This window comes from Diabrotica virgifera, chromosome 3 (assembly GCF_917563875.1).
Source record: "Diabrotica virgifera virgifera chromosome 3, PGI_DIABVI_V3a".
Lineage (NCBI taxonomy): Eukaryota > Metazoa > Arthropoda > Insecta > Coleoptera > Chrysomelidae > Diabrotica > Diabrotica virgifera.
This window is the reverse complement of record NC_065445.1, coordinates 266,466,430-266,490,813: the sequence shown is the minus strand read 5'-3', so window position 1 is coordinate 266,490,813 and position 24,384 is coordinate 266,466,430. Positions and strand designations below refer to the sequence as shown.

The following is a 24,384-nucleotide window of genomic DNA, read 5'->3' as shown; positions in this document are numbered from 1 at the left end:
ATCCTTCTTTGTCACTCCACTAATCCATCTAAGCATTCTCATTTCCGCCACATGCATTCGTTGTTCCTCTTTCTTTTTCACTGCCCAACATTCAGTTCGTACATCATAGCCAGTCTTATGGCTGTTTTATAGAATTTTCCCTTCAGCATCATTGGAATTTTTCTGTCACACAACACACCACTCGCTTCTTTCCACTTCATCCATCCAGCCCTAATTCTACTGCATATATCTCCATCTATTTCTCCATTACTCTGTAATACTGATCCTAGGTACTTAAAACTATTGCTTTTCACATTCATTTGACGATCCAGAGATACCAATTTATTTGTAGTAACTCAATCTTTAAATGAACATTCCAAATACTCTGTTTTTGTCCTAAGTTTTAAACCTTTTTCCTTCAGAGCTTGTCTCCACTGTTCCAGTTTTTGTTCTAAGTCTCTTTCACTATTTCCTATTAACACTACATCATCAGCATACATTAGGCACCATGGAATACTACCCTGTAGTTTCGGTGTTATCTGGTCCAAAACTAATGAGAATAAATAAGGACTAAGAACCGAGCCTTGGTGCAATCCTACTTTCACCTGAAATTTATCAGTCTCTCCCTTCTTCTTAAAGTTCCATCTCCTAGCAGAGGTTGGATATCATAATGGCTATGGTCACTTTGTTGGCTGCTGCTCTGAACAGTTGTAATGAACTACAGTTAAACCATTCTCTAAGGTTCCTTAGCCAGGAGATGCGTCTTCTTCCTATGCTTCTTTTTCCTTGGATCCTTCCTTGCATAATAACTCTCAGCAGCTCATATTTCTCTCCTCTGGTAATGTGACCCAAATATTCTAGTTTTCTTGTTTTTATACTGTTCATAATTTCTCTCCCACACCTGTCCTAACACTAGTCGTTACTACCTCATACATATCTCTCACAATCTTTACATATTCGCCAGGGACTCCTTTCTTATTGAGTGTCCACCACAGAATCTCTCGAGGAACTCTATCATATGCTTTCTCAAGATCAATTAATACTATATGAACGTTGGTCTCTTTATTCCTGTATTTTTCCATTAGTTTCCTTACAATGAAAATTGCATTCTGTTGTTGATCTGCCCTGCATAAAGCCAAATTGATTATCGGATATTTCGGTTTCTTCACGTATCACGTCTATCAATTACTCTCTCCCATATTTTCATGGTGCGGCTAATTAGTTTTATAGCCCTATAGTTTGTACATTGTTGTATGTCTCCCTTATTTTTGTAGACAGGTACTAATATACTGCTTCTCCATTCGTCTGGCATTTGTCCAACTTCCATAATTCTATTAAACAGATCTGCTAGCCAACTTATTCCTGTCTCTCCCAATCCTCTCCATACTTCCCCAGGAATATCATCTGGTCTGACTGCTTTTCCTTTCTTTATTTTTTGAAGTGCTTGAGCCACTTCCTCGTTTGTTATTCTGGTAACCATTGCTGTTACTGTCTCCATTAACTGTTGGCTGTCTGCCAAATTCTTCATTTAATGAACTGTCAAAATACTTTCTCCATCTCTTTTTGACATCCTTTTCGTGAATTATTATTTTATTATTTTCATCTCGGATACATCTAATCTGATTAAAATCTCTTGCTTTCTTTGCTCTCTGTTTGGCTATTTTATATATATATATATCTTTGCTTCGCCTTCCCTGGTATCAAGTTGATCTTTTGACCCTCTTTATCCTCAAACTTCTTTCCTGACGTTTTCCCAAGTATTTCAATAGCTGTCTCTCTAATAATATTAGCCATTTTTCAATAGTATTAGAGAGATGATACAAATGGGATATTTTATCAAATTGTCACCATGTATAATAAACTAGTAAAAATGTTCAATTGTGTTTATGAGAGCATTAAATTCTTTAATAAACTTACATAACTTTGATTGCATTGTTAAACATAAAACATGTTCCAAATTTATTGCAATTTTATCATTAAATTAACATTCCAAGGTTTGTTTTTCTGCTTAATGTATTTTTTAGTTTTTTAGTAGTTCTGACATCATGGTAAGGATACTAAAATAAATGAAAATGGAAAATTGCTAAAATGATATCAAAAAAGAATACTTAGGTATATGTGTGTTCAGTCTTTATAAGAAAAGAAAGAAACTAGATATAAGTATGTATATAAGTTTTAACTGGAAGTCAAAACATCAAATAAGTAATGTAATTCCAATCTTAAAATTGGGGAAAGTGAAAGAGTTTTCTAATAAACAGAACCTATGTCGAACAAATGAACAAATGTGCATATCTTGGAACAATAATTAACTCTACAAATGATTACTTCCACGAAATCAAAATCAGAATAGAAAAGACTAGAGCAAATTTCAACAAAACGAGAAGAGTGTTCTACACAAGAGATTTAAAGTTGGGAAGAGTTAGGTTGGCGAGGTGCTACGTTTTCACGACTTTATTTTATGGAATGGAAGCTTGGACCTTGAATGCGACATCAATGAAAAAACTGAAATTATTCAATTGCGAGTGTATAGAATTCTGATTATATGGTGGAGAGAATATGTCAGAAACAAAGTTGTTCTCCCTCACGGAGATGACACATGAAGAAATATTTTAAAATTTTTATTAATTTTCTGATTAGTATTGTATGATTTTTATTGAGAGTAAGCACAATTTTTTCTTTCTTTCTTTCTCATAATCCTTAGTGCCCTTCAGGGCATCGGATGTCGGGTTCCGCCTTTTATCCATTTCTTCCAGGCACTTCTATTGGTGGCCAGGTTCTTCATATCCCTCATACTCATATGTCTCCTTTCACCTATATCCTGGATCTGGTCCATCCACGTCTTCCTCTGCCTTCCCTTTTTTCTTTTGTTTCCCATTTTGGCTTCATGTACCTTCTTTGTAAGTCTCTTTTGCTCCATTCATTGTATGTGTCCAAACCAGCTTAGTTGTTTGTTTTCGATCTTCCTCATTGTCGGTTCTTGTTCTAGCTCTCTTCTTATATCTTCATTTCTGAATCTATCAAACTTCGTAACTCCAGCTATTCTTCTCATGTATTTCATCTCGGTCGTGTTTATCATTGATTCATGTTTCTTTTGCACAATCCATGTTTCCGACCCATATGTCATCGGATTTATACTATGCTGTTATATACTCTGAGTTTAGTTTTGTTGTTTATTTCTGACTTTCCAAAAATTGTATTATTTAAAGAGTAATACACGTTAGTTGCCTTCTTCAGTTTATTACTTATTACCAGGTCCGTTTTCCCATCATCTGTTATTATATTTCCCAAATATTCAAAAGTAGATATGTGTTCTATTACTTGTTCCCTTACGATTATATTGGTATTCCTTTCTTTTTTCTCATCTTCATTTATTATCATAAGTTTTGTTTTTTTGAGATTCATTTCCATTTTTAAATTCTGTATCTCTTTTTGCCAAATATCTATTAGTTTCTGCATTTTCTCTACTGTGTCTGTGATTAAAACAATATCATCAGCATATAGAAGGGAGTTGATCTTTATTGCATTTAAGTTTTTATATCCTACTATATTTATATTGAAGGTTTCTCGTTTGATCTTTGGTAAAGCACAATTTTAGATTTATTTATTACAAATATTTATTATAAATTTATTTTAACGTTTCGATTTCTACTTCAGAAATCATTCTCAAAATACAAATGTAATGCAAATACGTGTAAAAAAAATGGAAAGAATTATTAATGAAGAAATGTAGACACAAACTCTGAACAAAAGGTGCAAAAATATAATTAAATAAATGGTTATTTTGTAGTTAATATGATTGTTTTTAGAAGAATTATGTAATTATTGTATAATTTAGGATTAAAATTTTTAAACCCTACATCAATGTCTGTTGGGATAAATAAAGAGCTAATTTATAACATCACGGTATCATAACAAGAGGTGTAAAATGAGGTAACTTATTCCTGGTTAAAAATAAATATTTCAAATACTTGTAATCCCTATGATTAAAATAAAATAAAAAAGAATAACCTTCAGATAAAAAAATTAAAACAAATGATAATATATAAATACGTTTGACAAACAATAGAGGTTGTATTACATTCATTTCTTTTAAATTTTATCTACTCTAAAATTTGATACACTTGACACTAAATTTATAAATATAACTCAACAAAAACAAAATTGAGATCAAAACAAAAGATTTTTGTCTAATATTTAAATACACTTCAAGGACTAATATAATTCTTGAAATGTCGATCATGAAAAATCAGATAAAGACTTAAAACAATTTCTGTTACAATTGTATACAAAACGTGTCAGGAAGAGATTGACAGGGAACGATTGTGCCGATGGTGCCTGCTATAATCAGGTATCGATAAAGAAACTTTTTGTTTATTCTGAGGGACTTTCGGCCCTAGGTAATAATATAATCTTTCATTCTAAATTTAAATTTTTCAAAAATATTTATTAGTTTTCTCAGGATTTGAAAAAAATGAATGCATTTAAATAGCATTGGACCAAGATTTTGCACCTAGCCCCTTAAGAAAAAAGGTTTAAACCTTAGTACAACAAATACAGAGTATTTTGAATTTTCATTTCAAATACTCTGATTTGTGGTTCCCAACTATTTCTGGTTCATTTCAAATACTGTGGTACTATAGATCAGTGGTTCCCAACCTTCTATGTCTGGCGACCCACCTTCTGATGTTTTTTCATATTCGCAACCCATCCCTCACCCATAATGATATGCTATTCTGTACTCTGGATGCCACTCAGTTACTGTAAGAGCCACACCGCGACCCACTGGTTGGGAAACACTGCTATAGATTATAGATTGAGGATTTTGGTAATTCAACAAATACGAATTAAAAAGTATAGTATTATCTATAAGGAAATACAACAACCTGCCAGACAACAATGAAATAAATTTAAATATGTGTCCATTCGGAATTTTGAATAGATAATGTCTGACGGTTCTGTAGTTAAAAATGCAAAAAATTTCTCCAAGTTCAAAATACTTGACTTATATAAATGATGAATATATACTAATAGGTAATTCTTTTAGCACTACAGTCTATGCCTCTGTGGCCACATGAATATATTTCTTAGTGCATTATATTTGTTGCACTTCTCTTCATCTACTGTTAAAAAATAAATTTAATGTAAACAATGTAAACATGTAGTATCTGAAATAGTAGTAAAACAAGTGGTTATTTTCTAGCTTTGGTGTTTTATAGTAGGTAACCCAACATATCCAGAGAACCTTGAAAAAGCTTGAAAATAAAAGATGAAAAAGATACATGTTGAATATTAACTTACTACAATCCAATAACTACTAATAATCCAAGCAATGAATCTTTTTAACAGAGGACAATTTCAGAAGGACTTTGAATAGTGATTACGCCAGAGTATATTCAATTATGAGGTTGATAACATTAACCCTTAACTGGTGACCATGCGTCTCACAGACTCCGCACATTTATTAACGCTGTTACACAACCTGTAATTCGGTGTACCTTCCTAGCTTTTAGAGTATATTCGAATGTGTTAATGGGAGGTACCTCGCTCGTCCCGTTTTCGAAATATTTACGTTGCGGAGTCTACTAGATGCAAGGTCACCATTAGTGTTACATATTTTAATATGGATAGTTCTCGTAAAGCTGTAAGAGTATAATTATAGACGATGATTTCGAAGAAGTGTGCACAAAATGGCATAATGAGGCGAACAGTGACATTACTGACGATGATGTGGAAGAAGGATATTATATAGAAAGTGATGATATTTGTATAAATTGTACCAGGGTAGAATAGATTTTTAACGTTTTTTGTGATTTGCAGGTTTTGTGCAGAATTGCAATTATGTTGTTTTTAACAATTTTTTATATAAAATGTACCTATTTTTAAACATACATATATTATATTTGTTTGTATATGTTTAATTTTTTGTGGAATATGACTTTAAAAATTTTGTGTTATAAAACATGTTACCATTTTTTCTGTTTTTGTTATAAGTCCTACAGCTTGATTTTTTTCTTTTTGGCTAAATAAAAATGACATTACAATATTGTTTTATTATTAAAAACTGTTTTATTGCATTTTTTAGGTGCCAGCTTGACAAAAACAGCTTTTTTTAGCCAGGAGTCTATTAGACTCATGGTCACCATTTATGTAATTAAAAATAGGGTCACCAGTTAAGGGTTAAGAACATATTTTTTGATGTTGATGACAACTAGGGCAAAGTCTATAGCAAATTCCCATTAAACCATATCCCTAAATAATACAGATTGGTACTGGGACAACTATAGTAATGAGAATACAAAAAAATGACAGAACAACTAATCCTCCAGCATACAGGTGAAATAAAATTACACAAACACACATGTGAGGCGTGACACCTGTGAGGTCCAAAATAAAAAAATTTGAAAAAAAAATGAAATCAATTTTCTTAATATATCCATTGTGTACATCTATAATAGAAGTGTTTGCTGATTCACTACAATTGCAATATTCAAGATTTGTTAGAAATAAACAAGCATTAAAAAAATTCTGAACATTTTTCGCATTCTCCTATTGTTTTTAGTATACAACGAAATAAGAAATGGTAATCCACAAGTAAATATTCCATTTTAAAGGAAAAATACCATTTTAATAATGAACAAACAACAATATTTTAAAAAACGTACAAATAGAAAATATTTGTACTCAAATTCACTTAACACATTCCCTGCAGCATGCTGTTAGATTTACAATACACAACCAAGACTTACAGAATTTACAAAAATATCTGGTTTTCTGCAATATTAAAAAATATTAAGTACTTTCTGTCTTTTGAAGCCTTTGAGGACCATGGGCAGTATATTGTAACATATTCCGTGCAGAAGGCATACCCACATGATGCCTTCACCCAAGTGCGGATAGCAAGCATATATGTCATTGATTATACACATTTTTAATATCTGTTAAGTTTCATGTATCTTTTTTATTAAAAATTTTCAGAAAAATTATATTTTTATTATCAGAAAAGGTATATGGAGTTTCAATTTTTTCAATAAAAAATTACCAAGTTAATGTTGTACTTTTATATGGGTCAGACCTAATAGGTCTCACCCATCCTCTGGAGGGTTATGGATATGGTACATCAAGGCAGGGCCCACTTGTGAGCCCTTTAGAGACTTAGACCTTCTAAGGCGGGTCCATCATATCACCCCTATCATATGGACTAAGCTCATAAGGTCCTGGTTTTCAGTGTTTCTAGGGCCTAGGTTGCTGGGGACTCCCAAATCTGCTAGAATCAATAGGGGCTACAAATCCAAGCTCCGGAGCATCTAATCCTTTAGGTCGTCTAATGCCCCAAAGTCTCTTTAGGGGTAACACCCCACCACTCGGCTCGGTTACATAAAGGCATAAAGGCCGAACTCAGGATCTGCCCTGTGAAGGGTTAAAGTTTACGCATATAAATAAAAGTTATACAACTTTTAGCCATATCTATCCATGTATTGCGAATATATATCATTTAAAAAGCGAAATAGGATAAGATACACCCATTTCTTGGCAAAAATAAACATGTCCTTAACTCTTAACGTAGTTATAAATGGTGTACTTACCTAAAAATATACGATAACATATAACGAATGAGTCAGGCCCTTGCCTTCGAGACAGTTTATAAGCAGGAACAACTCGCGTTATCGACACTAGCGATTTTAGCAGAGTCCCCATACGATTATAGATTGTATGCACTATTCTTGTGGTAGGATCACACTGTTGTTCGGGCAACATGCCCAGACACCAATTTTCGAGGACCATATGGTCACCCTCGACCGTACGCAAAGAAATTTCGACACATAAGGGCAGATTTGAGGATAGGATTTCGCCGTTGAGAACTCTTTTCGTTTCCGCAAGGACTTCCGGGAGATCACTGATGTTCAAGTTGAACTATAACAAAAATGGTAAAAGTTAAGACTAATAATAACAATTTAAAGAGCATTCTTACCCAATCCGTGCTTGTGGTTTGTGATCTGCAGTTGCTTGTTACTTTTTCTCCAAGTCTGGACTGTACGATGATCTGAGTACATTTTAAAGCCAAAAATTTTGTAAATTTATCCAATTCCCGTTTTTCCTGAGTGCTGAGCTTCATTGTTGATAAGTATTGCCTGTCAGTTCTGATATTTCACAAAAGTTCGCCCATTGGGCCGTTTAATCACAAATTCCACACTGTTGCTGTAAGAACTTTAAACGTCAACACCTTTCCCTACCACCACAGCAATATCGTGTCGTGTCGCAGCCCACATGAAATTCCAATTCCAAACATACATAGAGACGAAAAGCATGAATTCTCGTCTCTCTTACTTACACACTGAACTGAAGTAGTAGACTACGTGTTTTTATTTGGGTTTTTTAATCCAAAACAAGAGGAAACGAAGGTCGAAGAACTTTGTAACGGAGGGGAGTCACTATTTTGTCAGTTGCCTACAAACTGTCAATTGTCTGTATGATTTCTGTGATTCAAACATAGCCTCCCTATCCCAGCCACCCAGCCGCCAGCCGGTGCCCGAGCACAGAACATTGAAATTTGGCAACAGTGAATAGAGGCCTATAAAACTATCTTTTTGTTGATGGTATGTTAAAAACTTGTCCATTTTCAGGACTTCCAAAGTATTTGTCAAAGCAAGAAAATGGTGGTAAAAGAATGAATGCCATGAAAAGGAGGGAATAAATTATAAATAGGTAGTAACAAAAGAGGACCAATGGCTTCAAGTTATGTGATAGGTAGTTGATTTTTTAGTGTCAGTGAAAATTGTTTAAGTTTTTGTTTGTAAAAGAAGTGTAAGTCAAGTTATCTAATGAAATCCTATTTAGTGGCATCAAAAACAAGATCACATTTACTTTTATCTGGAGGAATTTAGTGTGTGAGCCAAAATTCAAGTGTATAATAGTATTAAAATAAAGAAACAATGAAAAATCAAGTTGGTATTAATTAGACACTATTATTAAATGATTGTATTGAATATTACCAACAACTTCAAAACTAGCGCTTGTTAGTATTATTGATTTAATGTTATCAATTTTCCTGATATTTTTATTATATTATACTAAATTAATTCAAGATTAAATACATGACGAAAAAAGAAACCGAAGACCAAAATCATGATATATATATACTGTAAATTTAATAACAAGATAATATATTGCGCATCCTGAAGTCGTGACGTAGCTGGAGATTTGGAAGTTCGTAATTGTTCGTAATATCCGAAAGTGTACGATTAGTTTGAATTGTTCGCGGTTCTAAGCTAATGCCCGGTTTAAATCAACTATTAAAGTGGACTTTTGTTAATGTTCACTTTAAAGTTGACATTTACCCATATGAATTGTATTGATAAAGGTACCAACTTAAAATATAAAGTCCACTTTAACTGATTATGAAACCGAGCGTTTTAGTATATTTTATATTTTATGTTTGGCAGTTATATTGACAGAGGAATCTCGACGATAAAACTTTTTCGAATACAATGAAGTTTAGTATTATTTTGCTAATTGAATAATTTCATCACAGAATGTTTACAAATCCCATTTAACATTAATAATAATTCAAATTCAAATTCAGGTCTCCAGTTACGTCATCATGCGCGAACTCGGACGTATTTGCGCTACGGGAAGATACTATCTCGTTATTTATAGTATCATGAACAAAATTGTAAAAAATAAAAGTGCACAAAAAAGAAAATATTGTTCGTCCGCTATAACTTTTCCCATGCGTTATGATTCATTTTCAAACAAATTAAGTCAAAACATAAAGTAAAACGTCGATGTGTGTAGTATAGTATAGAGTATAGAGTATACAGTAGTAGCATAGTAAACAAAATGTATATACACATCGACGTTCGTTTCACTTTATGTTTTGACTTAATTTGTTTGAAAAGTACCCAAGACATTTTTTCTTTCATATGACTTTAATTTTGATCGCCTTCCTTTTCTTTTAAAATATTTTTATTATACCTATCACATTTATAATACGTGTATTTTGTTTAATAATGACTGTGTCTATTATCTAAGTAAAATACAAAATATTTTGTGTTAATAGGCCTAAATAGGCCCTCTATTTGACAGTTCGACAGTGATGCCACAACTAATACGACGGCCTCTTCAAGTAAAGATATTCATGTCCCATGTCAATGATTTAAAGAATGCTTCAAATCGCAGATCAAATAATTGTTCTGTGCGTCAAATTGTCAATTTTTAAATACCTTCAATTTTAATAAAAAAACCAAAGAGAATTGTATCAAAATTTATCATAACTATAATAATAGAATAATCAATGATATATCGGTCAACAATTTTCCTAAATATATTTTAATTACAAAGCATTATGAGCCTTGTCATCTGGTATATATTGGGAAATTGGGTTATCACAAGTACTAATTATACTTATATTACAACAATTAGCTCAAGGAAATTTTATGAAATTTTTTAACATAACGATTTCTGGACGAATGTAAATTAATACCATTAACAAATTAAAATTTAAACCTTGTTATTTGGTTATTTGTTCCGTGTCAAAATCATATGTGCGTAAGAGTTCAAAGTCTATTCAAAGTCAAAAATGCATGTTTCGATAGTGTTTTGATAAAGGTTGGTGTTGATTATCTAATAGGAATTTTAAAAATATAATGGCTAATTATTCTGTAACATTAATAGTAATGTAATTCATTATAAAATGATAAAGAATTATAATTTACATGTCACTTATATTTAATTCATTTTGCTTGCTAGTAAGTAGAGCAAAGTTTTCATTCCATAGGGTTTGTTTAATCAGCAAACATGATCAAAGACTTCGGAAAATCAATAAAATTGGTTATTGTCGGACGTAAGTTTTTGCAAGAACATAAAGTGTAGTTCAGATATTAAAAAATAGCATGTTTTGTATCTCCTGTTTTAAAAACTAACAAAATCTATATTTTTAGACAATAGTTTAAGATTGAGTTTAACCAGATTTTAACTTAAATACATTTTAGTATATTTTAATTTTAGTTCATCTAGCCACACCATGAGTTCTTCAAATTCAAGCAAAGTTTTTGAGGGCATAGTAGATAGATTCAAAGGTATTACTGTAGATTCACAAAAAGAACAATGTGAAGATCAGGAATTTACGGAAAAACTTAAAGGTAAAGACTATAGGAACTCAATCATTTTATTCGTGTTGTTTTAAAGGTTATCTTTTCTGTTTTAGATTCTCTAAAAGCTTGGACTGAAAATGGAAACAGAGGAATCTGGTTCAAAGTTCACCTTAGTCAGTCTGATTGGGTACCAGTTTTGGCCAAGGTAAAGGCAAATTGCATTATTTTATAGTTTGAAAACAATGTGAGGTTGTCAACTATTAGGTATACTATACATAAGTATATTATAACCTAATTAGCCTTTTTCAAGTAGATTTGTATATTTCTCACCTCGAGAAAGAGTATATTTATATATAACCAAGTTCTTTTGTATTGATCTATAATGAGTTGTGTTAAATGTACCTATCAAAAAAACCTTTCTGCCCTGACTTATGAAAACTTTCTTCAAAAATTATGTAGGCTACAGTGGCGTATTTAGACATTTGCCTTAGGGGTGGGGAACTTACAATGAAACACCAACCAAAAGACATGAAAAAGATAAACACAAAACAATACAAAAGACATACATAAATCATAACTGGTATGCATTAAGTACCTTTAATTTTCTTAACTAGTGGGTTTATTACGTTATTTGACAAATCATTTCTTTAATTTTGGACCTTGTTGGGGGAATTCTCCCATCCCCTTTAGAACCACCCATACTCAGCTATCACAGTATGAATAGTAGCATTATTGCTATCAAGCTTAATATTAAATGTTTAAAACTCAATATAATACAGGTGTGTGCCCCAACCAGTAGCGGATCTAGAGATTTGCCTTGGGAGGGGAAATTTGCCTTAGGGGGAACTTCCAATGAAACACCAACCAAAACATATAAAAAAGATAAATTCAAAGACATACTAACTTATATGCATTAAGTTCCCTTAATTTTCCTAAATAGCAAGTTTATTGGGTTGAATTTGTATGTCTGTGGTTTAAGTTGCAGGTCAGCTAATATATTTTTATGTTTCAACAATTTTTCGTTTAATTTTGGATCTTGTTAAGGGGGATAATTTCTCCATTTTCTCCTTAGATCTGCCACTGACTCCCCAACTAGTGTGTCTTTAGGGGAGGAAATCAACAAATTGTATTCACAGTTAGAAAAGGAAATATCAAGAAAATCAGGAATAGTAGTGATGATTATAATTGGAGGCTTTGGACACAAACCACAAACTGGGTTCGACCCAGCCAACTGATGACCACCTTATAAACATTCTATGAAGGTGGTGGCTGAGAAAGGACTATAACCATAGCATGCACCACGTTCACACATGACCTTTGACAATTATACACATGGTTATGGTTACATGTTAGGTAATGAAATCAAATATACAGCAGTATATAAATTGTGCTGCAGTATTAATCAATAAAAATTATTTCTGGTGCTTATATTTTATCAAAACATGACTCGCATGTCCGTATAGTAATTGGTTTTAACATATTTTTAGAATGGCTTTAAGTTTCATCATGCCCAGGAGGACTATGTTATGATGGTATATTGGTTGCCTAAATCAGAAAGTAATAACATTCCCCATTATGCTCATACTATGGTAGGTGTTGGAGCCGTAGTTATTAATGATGAAAACCAAGTGTTGGTAGTTAAAGAGAGGTACTATCCTCATAGTCTACCTCATTACAAACTACCAGGAGGATACGCAGAACCAGGTAAATTATTAAAAATTTTATCTGTTTTACCTTTCAGCTTTATTTTTTGTAGTTCTGAAGCTATTTCCTTGTGGCATTTTTATAATCAACTATTTTCAATGGGAAATAAGCCACAATTTTACCAAAAAAAAATGATTTTATTAACGTTTCGGAGCCCAAATGGGGCTTCGTTGTCAAAATACAAAATTGACAACGAAACCCGATTTGGGCTTCGAAACGTTAATAAAATCATTTTTTTGGTAAAATTGTGGCTTATTTTCCATTGAAAATAGTTGATTTTTTGTAGTGTTTCAAAAACTTTCTTGTTTATTATTTTGGCCATCATTGATAGTTCTACAGATTTTCGGTTAACTTTTTGTTTAATAAGGTATCAATGTTTTTCTTCCAGCACATTTTTACATACTTCTTCTTAACGTGCCCTATCAAGTCCCCTTGACGTTGGCGATTAACATGGCGAAACTGTCTCTGTCTCGAGCTATTCTAAATAGGTGTTCTGCTTTCTTTATTCCTGTCCACTCCCGGATATTCTTCAACCAAGAGGCCTGCTTTCTACCAATTCCTCTGCTTCCTTCGATTTTACCCATCATAATAAGTTGAAGAATATTATACCAGTCTCCCCTTACTACGTGTCCAAAATAGGCATCTTTCTATATTTGATGTTATCAAGCAGCTCGCGGGTAGCATTTGCTCTCTTAAGGCCTGCCACATTTGTCAGCATAGCCGTCCATGGTATTTTCAGTATACGTCTGTGCAGCCACATTTCAAAGGCCTCCAAACGGTTAATGGTGGATATTTTTAATGTCCATGCTTCGACACCATACAAGAGGACTGACCAAATGTAGCATTTAATCATGCGCTTTCGAAGTTGAAGTTGCAAGGTATCATTACAGAAGAATGACCTTATTTTTAAAAATGTCGTGTGTGCTATCTCGATTCTACATTTTATCTCTTTATCTGGATCTAGTTGTTCAGTAATATGGCAACCAAGATATTTAAAACTGGGTACGCTTTGAATTATATGACCATCAACATATAACAGTGAATCTTGATGGGCCAAACGGCTAAATACCATGTATTTTGTTTTTGGCAGTTTAACAGTTTATATTTAGGCCAAACTCTCTTCCCACTGTGTCAATGGCATTTAAAAGGTGTTGTAATCCATTCATATCATCACTTAAAATAACTGTATCGTCTGCATATCTGATTGTATTTATCAGAATTCCATTAACTTTCACACCCCATTTCAAATTATGCAGCGCTTCCTTAAATATTCTATCTGAATATAAATTGAATAACAGTGGGGACAGCATACAACCCTGTCTGACACCTATTTGTATTTTGCGGATTTCTGTTGATTTTCCATTTATGCAAGCTGTCGCTGTTTGACGCCAGTATAATTTTTCTATGATTCGTACATCTTGACTATCAACTCCTTTATCCTTTAATATTTTAATTAATTTGTGATGTTGTACTCGATCAAAGGCCTTCTCATAGTCAATAAATACAGCAAATACGTCTTTCCTTTGATCTCGGCATTTCTGCAATAACACATTTAGTGCAACATTTTTACATACATTCGCACTATTAGTTTCAATTCATCATATAGATTTTCAATTTTAATTTTTGCTAATCTAATTTTATTTTCAACAAGCTTGGTAACATGAAATTTCACTGAATCAAGATGGCAATACACAATTTTTTATTAATTTTACATATTTTATTGTAAAATATTTAGCTTAAACTTTTATTAAGTTATATATTTAAATATTATTTTATATGGGAGTAAACAACAATTGATTGTTAATGAGGATTACATTATTTTATTACCTACATTTTTTTGGATTTCCAATTCGGAAATTTCCCTTCAAACGTGGTCAATTTCTAAAAGATCGAGGTCAAGTAAGTCAGTTGTCAAATTGGTATGCCTCAGCGCAATTATCAACATTTACAGGTTGTAAACCAGGGCCCAAGAATCTGAAAATGATAACAGTGAAAAATAAACATAATAGGTAACTGGATTGGACCCATATAGAAAATATAACAATATATAACATAACACAAGAAGAAAATATATCTTAGGGCGGATTTAAAGAGGATTTTATCTAAAAATGTGACTTTGCAATTCTTTTCAGTAAAAAAGTTAAATAAAAAAGTAATTCATAAAATTAAAAAGTACTGTTTTAAAGTCGCCGAAATAGTACTACAAGCGATATATATTTCGACGCGCCTTAATTAGACGAAAACAAATATATTATTGTGTTTACAATTTATCAATCAAAGGAAAAATGAAAATTAAATTAAATTTTTTTTAAATAACGCGGGTACATAAATTTGATACACCCTGTATATTGATCTGTAAATATTTATTAGAATTTAGTTTGGATGTAAGTGGATTTCTTTTTTAATGAGCTTTCCGATGAACCATTAAAGACTTTTGTGAATAATTAAAGTGAAAAGGACGATGTATTTAGGTTTAAAATGGAAAAAGATTGTTTATTACGGGAACTATAGAATCCACAGGTAGAGGTAATTATCATTTTCTAGAAAAATGGTTTAAAAGAAAGTTTGGAATTTTAATATCTTTGTTTCAACCCGAGTAAATGTTGTAGAGTTTCCCCGAAAGTAATTAAGATGGTCGGAATAAATTTGAAAGAATGACTGTTTGTTTATCGAATTGAAAAGAGAAATGTTTCTGATTCTTGGCAATTTGGAAGGGGAAAAGTGGTTTGAATGATTGAGTGAGTTTGAAAAAGAAGGCATTATGTTATTGGCATCGCTGAGGAGCAGTTCGACGTTTTCGTGGATAGATAGTTATCAAGTACCAGTGGTTGTTTGATAGTGGAGAATAGTGCTGAAAAGTGGAACGAGAGACAGATCAAATTGAGACGAAATACCTCTTTGATTCTGTATTATTGTGAGAAGGAGAGCAGAGAATTTTTGGAGTTTTGTTTGAATCGAGTACTGGTCAAAAGAGGCCTGGCTTGTTGGAGAATTGGTGCTGGTATGCTGATAGTTTTGAAGCTGGAGAACGGAGAGGGCTTTGATGAGTAGCTTTTAACATAGTCAACGAGGGAGATCTGTTTTGGGTCACGAGAAGACATCAGAGTGAGTGAAGCAAAAGGTCAGTCAACTTATGTGAAAGATATTTTTATGTTCGGAAACTAAAATTTTGAGTAAAAAGCGTAGGAATTAAAATTCCAATATTTCAGAAAGTAAATAGGGAGTATAGCTAATCTTGCGAATACATAATTTGGTTTTGTTTATTTTGTTGTACCAAAGTCATCGGGAACAAACCGATAAATTGTTTTTTTTTAACTAGAATAAATTTAAATGGTAGAAATTTCATTCGGACATCTGTGTCCACAGGTTTTAGATTTGATAGATTTTTAGAGTATCGATTTTGATAAATAAAAGACAATTCTGTATGTTTATTTTATATTTTGCTTTATTTCTTTTTCCTATTTTATCCCGATTAGGATCAACTAAGAGATACTGAACCCACGAGAGAAGATAAGTATAACGTAAGATAATTTAGACATTTTCTTGATATTATAAAAGGCACCCTGAGATTTTTTATTCATTTTTTATGTATGGTTTGCGACAATTAAATAATTAATCAAATAAATAATAATTAATATAAAATTAATAAGAAGCAGATCATAACAATATATTCTGGTGTCATGCCTGTCCGTCCGTCCGTCAATATAACTCCTTCGTTATTAAAACAGATAGAATGACAAATGAGGTGTTGAATGAAAACTTATAACCCAAAGATGATTAAAGGTGAACTAGAACCTAGAACTTCCGGTTTGAGAGTTGCAACTTGAATTACTGTTTTAAAGTCATCAATATAGCACAAGCTATATATTAGTCGACACGCCTTAGCAAGACGAAAACAAATATATACTGTTTCATGCCTGTCTGTCCACAAATATAACTCCTACATTATATATAACTGATCCTCCTATATATGACTGATAGAATGACAAATGAGGCGTCAAGTGAGAGCTTATAAATCACAGGTGGTATTAAAGGTGAGAAATTTAACCTCGGACTTCCGGTTCTAGAGTTGCAACTGGAAGTACTGTTTTAAAGACGCCGACATAGTATAAGCGATATATTACTTGACGCGCCTTAGCAAGACCAGAATAAATATACATATACTTCCGGTTTTTATATCACTTATATCACTAGAACACAGTTTGCAATGTGTACTATACCTAATTCTCTCTCTTTTTTTAATTTTTTGTTTAATCTAGCCATTTATAACAAATTTTTGTTAACGTATATGATGTTGTTTTAGGTGAAAATATTGTAGACACAGCAATACGTGAAGTATACGAAGAAACCAACATAAAAACGAAGTTTGAGTCAGTGTTGACTCTAAGGCACGGTCATGCAGGTATGTTTAGATGTTCAGACATCTACATAACCGTTCACCTAAAGGCACTGACGACAGATATAAAAAAATGTGATAGGGAACTTATGGAATGCAAATGGATGGATGTGCCAGAATATTTAGAACATCCCCATATACACGAATTGAACAAGTTCTTCGTTAAGAAGTATTTGGAATATGAAGAAAGGGGTATCAAGCTCAACTGCTTCCATGGGATTCACCAGATTCTTAAAAAACCATATACGGTGTACTCTATTACAAATAGGGAATTAGAATTTACTGAAAACCATGTAGATATTTCGAAACATTAAGAGAAGATTAAATTCGTTAGGTTTCATGGGCCACATATTAGTATTTAGAATTTTATACCAAAATTTAAAGACATTTTAATATAAATTATTTTAATTAGGCCATGCACACAAAAGCGAACAATAGTTTCATGTTCTTTTGCTCATCTGAAATATATTTAATTGTGGTCATAGAACTGTGGGATGGAGTCTGTTAAAATTGCGTTTTGAAAATGTGTGAAAAGAAATCATTAAAAAATCTACTGAAACCATCTACAGGGTGATTGATTAGTAGGGTAAAGCTCAATAGCTCTGCTATAGTAATAGATAGCAATAAAAGTTAATAACAAAACGTTTAGCCACCTTTGAGCTACACATTACAACATTAGTTAGAATGTTACAGGGTGTTCGATAACACAGTGGCAGACCTAACTTATGTTTTTTTAAATGGAACACCCTATGTTTTATTTTATATTCGAAATCCTGTTAACTTCTCCATCACAAAAATATAAAGGTTTGTAATGTTATACAGGGTATTTACAAAGTTATAACCAATTTTGTATGAAAATCGTAACAAGTTCAACTCCCTGTATAAATAAAAATAAGCACAACAGCAATGGTTTATTAATGCCATATTTTTTATTTATTGTCAAAATTTTTAAGAATTATTGATATTGCTAATTTTCTTTACATCAAATACAGGGCGAGTCAAAACGCAAGTACATTATTTTCTCAGTAATGTTAAATGGAACACCCTGTATTTTATATCATTATTGAAAAGTAACATTAACGTACTTTAATTTTTATATAACATTCCCTATGCCCAAATTTATTAGTTTTCGAGATATTTTCATTTTTCAGAGCAAATTATTTTAGATGTTTAAATTTACCTAAATTTTAAGTAAGCCATGACTGAATTGACAATTGAAGATTACCGATTATCAATCCGGTAATCAATGTAACACTGTAGCAAATAAAGAAATAAAAATAGTTTATTAGTAATACATTTTACAAACAAAAACACAACCACTGCATGCAACACTTTTGAAACAATTAAAAACTATCTTTTTATGTAAATGCAACAAATAAACAAAGAAAATTAGTAATAAATTTTACAAAAAAAAAACACAAACACAAAATACAATATTTTGTGAAAACAGTTAAACACTACTTTTGTATGTAAATGTAACAATGTAACAAATAAAGAACGAAACATAATTTATCAGTAATACATTTTGCAAAAAACATGTTTGAAAAACTTAGAAGCTACTTTTAATAAAATATTTTTAATATTTAATTACATAAGGTGTTCAAAATTATCTCCTAACACATTTATGTACGCCTAAAAACGATCATTGAATGAGCTACTTACTCTACGGAGCATTTGTAAATTAACACATCGAAATACACTTTGTATTCTATTTTCCATCTCATCCCTTGTTGTTGGAGGTATTTTATAAACTTCATTATTAACGTAACCCCAAAAAAATCAGTCCAGTTTATTAAATTCTGGTGATTTGGGTGGCCACGCTACTGGTCCATTGCAAAATGAAAATATCTCGAAAACTAATAAATTTAGACATAGGGAATGTTATCTAAAAATTAAAGTACGGTAATAGTACTTTTCAATAGTGATATAAAATACAGGGTGTTCCATTTAAAATTACTGAGAAAATAATGTACTTGTGTTTTGACTCACCCTGTATTTGATATAAAGAAAATTAGCAATATCGACCATTCTTGAAAATTTTGACAATACGTTAAAAAATATGGCATTAATAAACCATTGTTGTTTTGCTTATTTTTATTTATACAGGGAGTTAAACTTGTTACGATTTTCATATAAAATTGTTTATAACTTTGTAAATACCCTGTATAACATAACAAACCTTTATATTTTTTTGTGATAGAGAAGTTATTTCGAATTTAAAATAAAATATAGGGTGTTCCATTAAAAAAAAAACATAAGTTTGGTCTGCCACTGTGTTATCGAACACCCTGTAACATTCTAACTAATTTTGTAATGTGAAGCTCAAAGGTGGCTAAAATTTTTGTTATTAACTTTTATTGCTATCTATTACTATAGCGGAGCTATTGAGCTTTACCCTTCCCTACTAATCAATCACCCTGTGTACCAGTTCATACACCAGTAATGCCTGGTTGCACCAACAGATCTTAATCTCCAGCTTAGCTAAGCTCTGCTTATACTTTAATACTGTGGCACACTAGCATCTAATACCGTTAATTATTAATTACCGATAATTAAAGGCATTAGACGCTAGTGTGGCACCAGCATAATGATTTACATTTATATTTAAGCTTACGGTACGTCTTAAGCTTAATATCTGTTGGTGCAACCAGGCATAAGTTATACCCGAAAATTTCAGGGGGGTTAGTTTTGTAATTTTCAAAATGTATTTTATCACCTTCTTCAGGATGTTGCTGGACTAAGAGAAATTGTTGAAATTGACTTATAATATATACTTAGTAGCTTAGATTTATAAATTGTAAATAGTTCACATGGAAATTGTGAAACATTTGTGCCTTTATAATCTATAAAAATTTGTTAAAATTGTTATATTTATATGGTTTAACTACTTATGTATTTAATAACGTTTTGTTCATTTATAAGTTGTTTTACAAAAAAGAATTAATCGTTTTTATTTTTGTCTATGACTGTGATTTGGTTAATAAAAAAATTGTTTTTAATAATAGTCTTATAATAATAAGTAATACTTATTTTTAAGAATTCATTTATATACCCTCCATAATGGTCTCTTAGTATATATTCTGAGCCATACGCAGGTAATCAGAATGAAGAAGAGAGTCGCCGCTGTGAACTACATACAGGCTCGGTAAAATGTCATGGTTGGTATCGCAAAATTTAATGCGATATCTAACAAAGATATAAAATCATGTTTTTAGTGAATAGACAAAGATATCAATCGTATTTCTCCTTGTCCTCCCCTCCACATTGTTCATGCACGCCCATCAGTGAATGTCAACACGAAACACGATTATACGTAAAATGCGGGGTTGCTATTACATATTTGAATTAAAACATTAAATTCACAAAATTGGACTGAACTGGGTAAGGATATTAAAAATCAAACACTAATTGACAAATACTGGTACAAAATTTCTCAAAATCATGAGAAATTTACAGATTCGCAGTTTTATTTGACGAAATTGTAACATAATTTCCAATAAAACACGATAATTTTGGCAACATAGTACCATAATCCTGTCAGTTACTTACACGTTGTTCGGTTCGGTGCTTACACCTTATAGACCACCGATCGACTGTTTCCATGCTGTTTCCGCGTTACGCTTTTTTGGGCAGTATGTCGAGTCTAGGCTTAATATGCCAATGACCGTCTCCACTCTTCAAAGTTGTTGTGCTTCAGTGTTGCCAACCAGAGGGAAATTTCCCTATTTGCGGGAATTTTTAACATAAAATCTGATAATAGGGAATAAGTTAACTCAAAAGGAAATTTTCGCCCCAGTGCAAATTGTAAAATATTTAAAAAAAATCAAAATATTTGAAAATAATTCAACATATCTTCTCAGATTTTGTAAACAGTAGGGAATGTTTTCATAAAAGTGTAAACTTTTAAGGTAAGTTTAGGGGACAAGTTTGCTCGACGGTTGGCAACACGGGGCAGATAATGTGCTTAAAGCGACGCGAAGTCCGTTAGCTTTGTGAGGTAGACTTCGAGGTGATAACATTAAAATTAGGAATTAAATATGCCGACTTTTTATACAACTGAAGAACGAGTACAAATAATAAAAGTGTACTGTCATCCGGACCGTTCAGTACAAGACACTATCAATGAATTCATTGTAGCTTTTCTAAATAGGCCAATACCTGTCGAACAAACTGTATTGGCAATTATTCACCACTTTGAAAAGTTTGGCTGTACTCATGGCAGGTGTAAAACATGCTGCCCACCAGATCAACCTCGCGAAAAGAAAATCTCTGAAGAACGAGAAATTCAGGTTTGTGCATTGGCAGAAGCGACGCCGTGTTCTAGTCAAATTAGTCAAATCGCCGATGAAGTTGATTTGGCCATCCATTCGACGGCATGGCGTTCAGAGTATTTGGGACCTTCCTACCTTTTTTTTATTTTGTTAGTATTTTTTTTTTGTTGGCTTTATCCGTTTTTTTATTTTTGAATTGTATTCTTTTGATAGCGGAAGCCGTTTTATTAGGTTCTTAAAATTTAGGGTTTTATATGTTTCCTAGCAGTTGTTGCATTGATCTTCTAAACTTCCATCTATATGACGCATGGCGGTGCGAATTTTATTCGTGTTTTTCCGTCAATCGTTTCTATTATAGTTCTCCTGATCTATTGGGTATCCCTAAGAAGGACTCACTAAACCTAGTACCAACTAGTACATTTACTGCTTCCCTGGAGCATTTACACTTGTGTAAACAAGCTACGAACGTATCACGTATTCAGTCCAGTCATTAAATCAAGAGGTACACGCAGAGCCATAGCCACCTTTATTTTACAAGCCATGAAGCGAAAAAGGCAACGTCGCAATTGATGACGTCGGTAGTCTGACTTTCGGACTACCGCTTTCGAAACTACGATTTTAAAGTACAAATTCTGGTAAAATTTATAGTATTTTTTGAGTCGAACAAGAAAATATTATTAGTTTGAAGTTTGTACAAAATAATATTAAAAGCAATTCCTTGTAAGTAACGTTTATTATACAAAAATAAACCAATAACAAGAATATAAACGGGATTCATTTTTTTCGAATCCTACGAAAACTAATAAGTATTTTTCAAAAATTTAAACGCAGAGTGAAAGATTACGTTAGGAACGAGGACCCAAAGTCCCTGAAAACTTTTATGTTTATTTTAATAATAAAGGAGTGAAAAACTAAGAAAATTTAGTGTGATCATAGGCGTAACCAGGGGGGGGGGTTTTGGGGGTTATAACCCCCCCATTGGGATGTACTTTGAGCTCTATACGCTTAACACCATACCCTTCAGAGACCTTCCAGTAGTTGTAACTCCCCCCTTTAAGGTAGTTGTAACCCCCCCTTAGGATCATCCTGGTTACGCCTATGAGTGTGATTTTTAGTTTCAAATATGTCATTAAAAAAAACTTTTTTTTCATTTTAAGGGACTTTCGGTCCTCGGTAATAAAGTAATCTTTTATTCTGCGTTTAAGTTTTTCAAAAATACTTATTAGTTTTCTCAGAATTCGAAAAAAATGATTACATTTAAAATACAGGCGTCAAAATTTTGCATTATTTTGTTCCTTTCCCCTTAAAGTTTGTCGCACTTATTTAGAAACACACTGAATTGATAAAGAACAAATCTAGTTGTTAAACATAAGCGAATTAATCAAAAAAACAGAATGTTAAGAAAACCGGAGTCTCTAGTTGGGTTTTAATTTCAGTATTTTATAAATGCCCGGTACACCATAAAAATTTAACTGGTTAGCAACAATATTATTACAGCGGTATTGTTAAAGAATTAGGCTATAACATATTAAAAAATCACTTAAATCTGCCAACAGGTTTAGGAAATATAAGTCATTAAAAATGACAAAATTTTTAAGTAGACGGATTTCTATATGCACGCAAGTTTATATAAAAATATATTATATTGAACTAAAATCATCTTAATAACATACCTTTTAATGTTCTTTATAATTTGGAGCACGAAATATTGTAAAATATTTCAGTTTCTCTGTAAATACAGTGAAAATTATTTAAAAACAAATGAGAACTGTCAGAATTAATCGGTCTACCAATAGATGTTGCCAAGTTTCAACTTGTTAACATGGCTTGTTAAGTAAAGGTGGCTATGGCAGAGCATACACTCACATCTATGACGTAAGAATATCGTTTGTCGTGATGGCATATGAACTGGTCTATTTCATTCTACTCTGTGATATTGTTACAACCAAGGCGTGCCAATAAATGTTCCACATCCAAATGCAGCTATTGGTTATTTGTTGCTTATTATTAGGGTCTTTATTAAAATACAGGAAGCTTTGTAGTGAATGTTTTATTATACAACTTATAATTAGGAATTCTTGATTGCATATAAAATTGTTTTGAAGTTTTCGTTTACGGTTCTGCCGTTAAGTTTCTTCTCCAACAAGTTAAAATCAGCCGTTTCTATCTAAAAATCATCAAAACATATTTATATTAAAATATTTAAATATAAGTACATTTCGAACAGAATACAAAATGTATACAAAACGAAGCACTGAGCATATATATCTGGGAGTAATGAAACCCCTCATCGTTTGAACCTTCAAGGGCAGAAGTCATTGAACTCCAATTAGAATTGATAAAGTCAATAAACTAAAGCATGACGATTTAACTAGCACCTTCTGGATTAAATATAACTCTCCTCTTATTTGTGAAAGATTAAGCAGCATGACTTTAAAACTCATCAATAGTAGAAATCGATTTCTTTGAATACCCTGTGGTATACCACGTGAATACCTCTAAGGTCAGCCGTACACGGACAGGTTGAAGAAGTTTAAATCGACTGCTTGAAGAAGCGACGGCGCGGTGAACGATAATCTTATATTCGTTGCCATACATACAATTTATACCGATGGATCCAAAAACACTGATAGCATTAATTGCGTTTTTGTAATACTCACAAAGCACTAGAATATGTACAAAGAGCAGATTAACAGAATACAACAACTAAACAGGCATAAAGGACACCGCACAAATCTTATGGAAAATGTAATGTTATTCAAATGAAATAAAATTTACATGAATAGATTGGTCTCGAAATTACAATAATTTCATATCAGTGTATGGTGGTTCCTGTTTATCTCAACCATCTCAGATAATTGAGGGGTGGTTACCTACTACCATAAGGGTTGATGAAGTAACACTATTCACTGTAAATTCATTTATTTGTACGTTGAAGTAACTA

At 32.2% G+C, this 24,384-nt stretch overlaps 3 protein-coding genes across 6 annotated transcripts in view; 1 reads left to right on the top strand and 2 right to left on the bottom strand.

Moving 5' to 3' along the window:
* The window catches only part of LOC114326321 (autophagy-related protein 13 homolog), a 110,428-nt gene extending 102,015 nt beyond the window's left edge, over positions 1-8,413 (bottom strand). For all 3 annotated transcript variants that reach the window (XM_050646167.1, XM_050646166.1, XM_028274652.2), the window contains exons 1-2: positions 7,949-8,413; positions 7,563-7,890 (exon numbers count right to left, since the gene is read on the bottom strand). In XM_050646167.1, the coding sequence (XP_050502124.1) occupies positions 7,563-7,890; positions 7,949-8,092 (472 nt within the window). In that variant the 5' untranslated portion in view covers positions 8,093-8,413. The remainder of the gene's footprint in view (positions 1-7,562; positions 7,891-7,948) is intronic.
* A 2,025-nt stretch (positions 8,414-10,438) lies between these two features.
* LOC114326302 (uncharacterized) lies at positions 10,439-20,171 on the top strand. Of its 2 annotated transcripts, none has more exons than XM_028274629.2 (5): positions 10,439-10,584; positions 10,984-11,117; positions 11,183-11,274; positions 12,557-12,773; positions 17,077-20,171. In XM_028274629.2, exons 2-5 carry the CDS (start codon positions 11,000-11,002, stop codon positions 17,481-17,483), a joined length of 834 nt encoding a protein of 277 aa, XP_028130430.1. In that variant the 5' UTR covers positions 10,439-10,584; positions 10,984-10,999; the 3' UTR covers positions 17,484-20,171. The 2 variants fall into 2 exon arrangements, with proteins under 2 accessions (XP_028130430.1, XP_028130420.1); XM_028274619.2 differs by lacking the exon at positions 10,439-10,584 and adding an exon at positions 10,585-10,819.
* Positions 20,172-23,482: 3,311 nt separating this feature from the next.
* The window catches only part of LOC114326279 (uncharacterized), a 43,493-nt gene continuing 42,591 nt past the window's right edge, over positions 23,483-24,384 (bottom strand). Inside the window, exon 11 of the mRNA XM_050647735.1 lies at positions 23,483-23,607. Within this exon, the coding sequence (XP_050503692.1) occupies positions 23,509-23,607 (99 nt within the window). The 3' untranslated portion in view covers positions 23,483-23,508. The remainder of the gene's footprint in view (positions 23,608-24,384) is intronic.

Coding starts and splice junctions, on each gene's coding strand:
- LOC114326302 (XM_028274619.2), top strand. CDS start 10,692: ATGTCACTTATATTTAATTCATTTTGCTTGCTAGTAAGTAGAGCAAAG. Junction 10,820..10,983: donor AAAATTGGTTATTGTCGGAC/GTAAGTTTTTGC, acceptor TTTTAATTTTAG/TTCATCTAGCCACACCATGA. Junction 11,118..11,182: donor ATTTACGGAAAAACTTAAAG/GTAAAGACTATA, acceptor TTTCTGTTTTAG/ATTCTCTAAAAGCTTGGACT.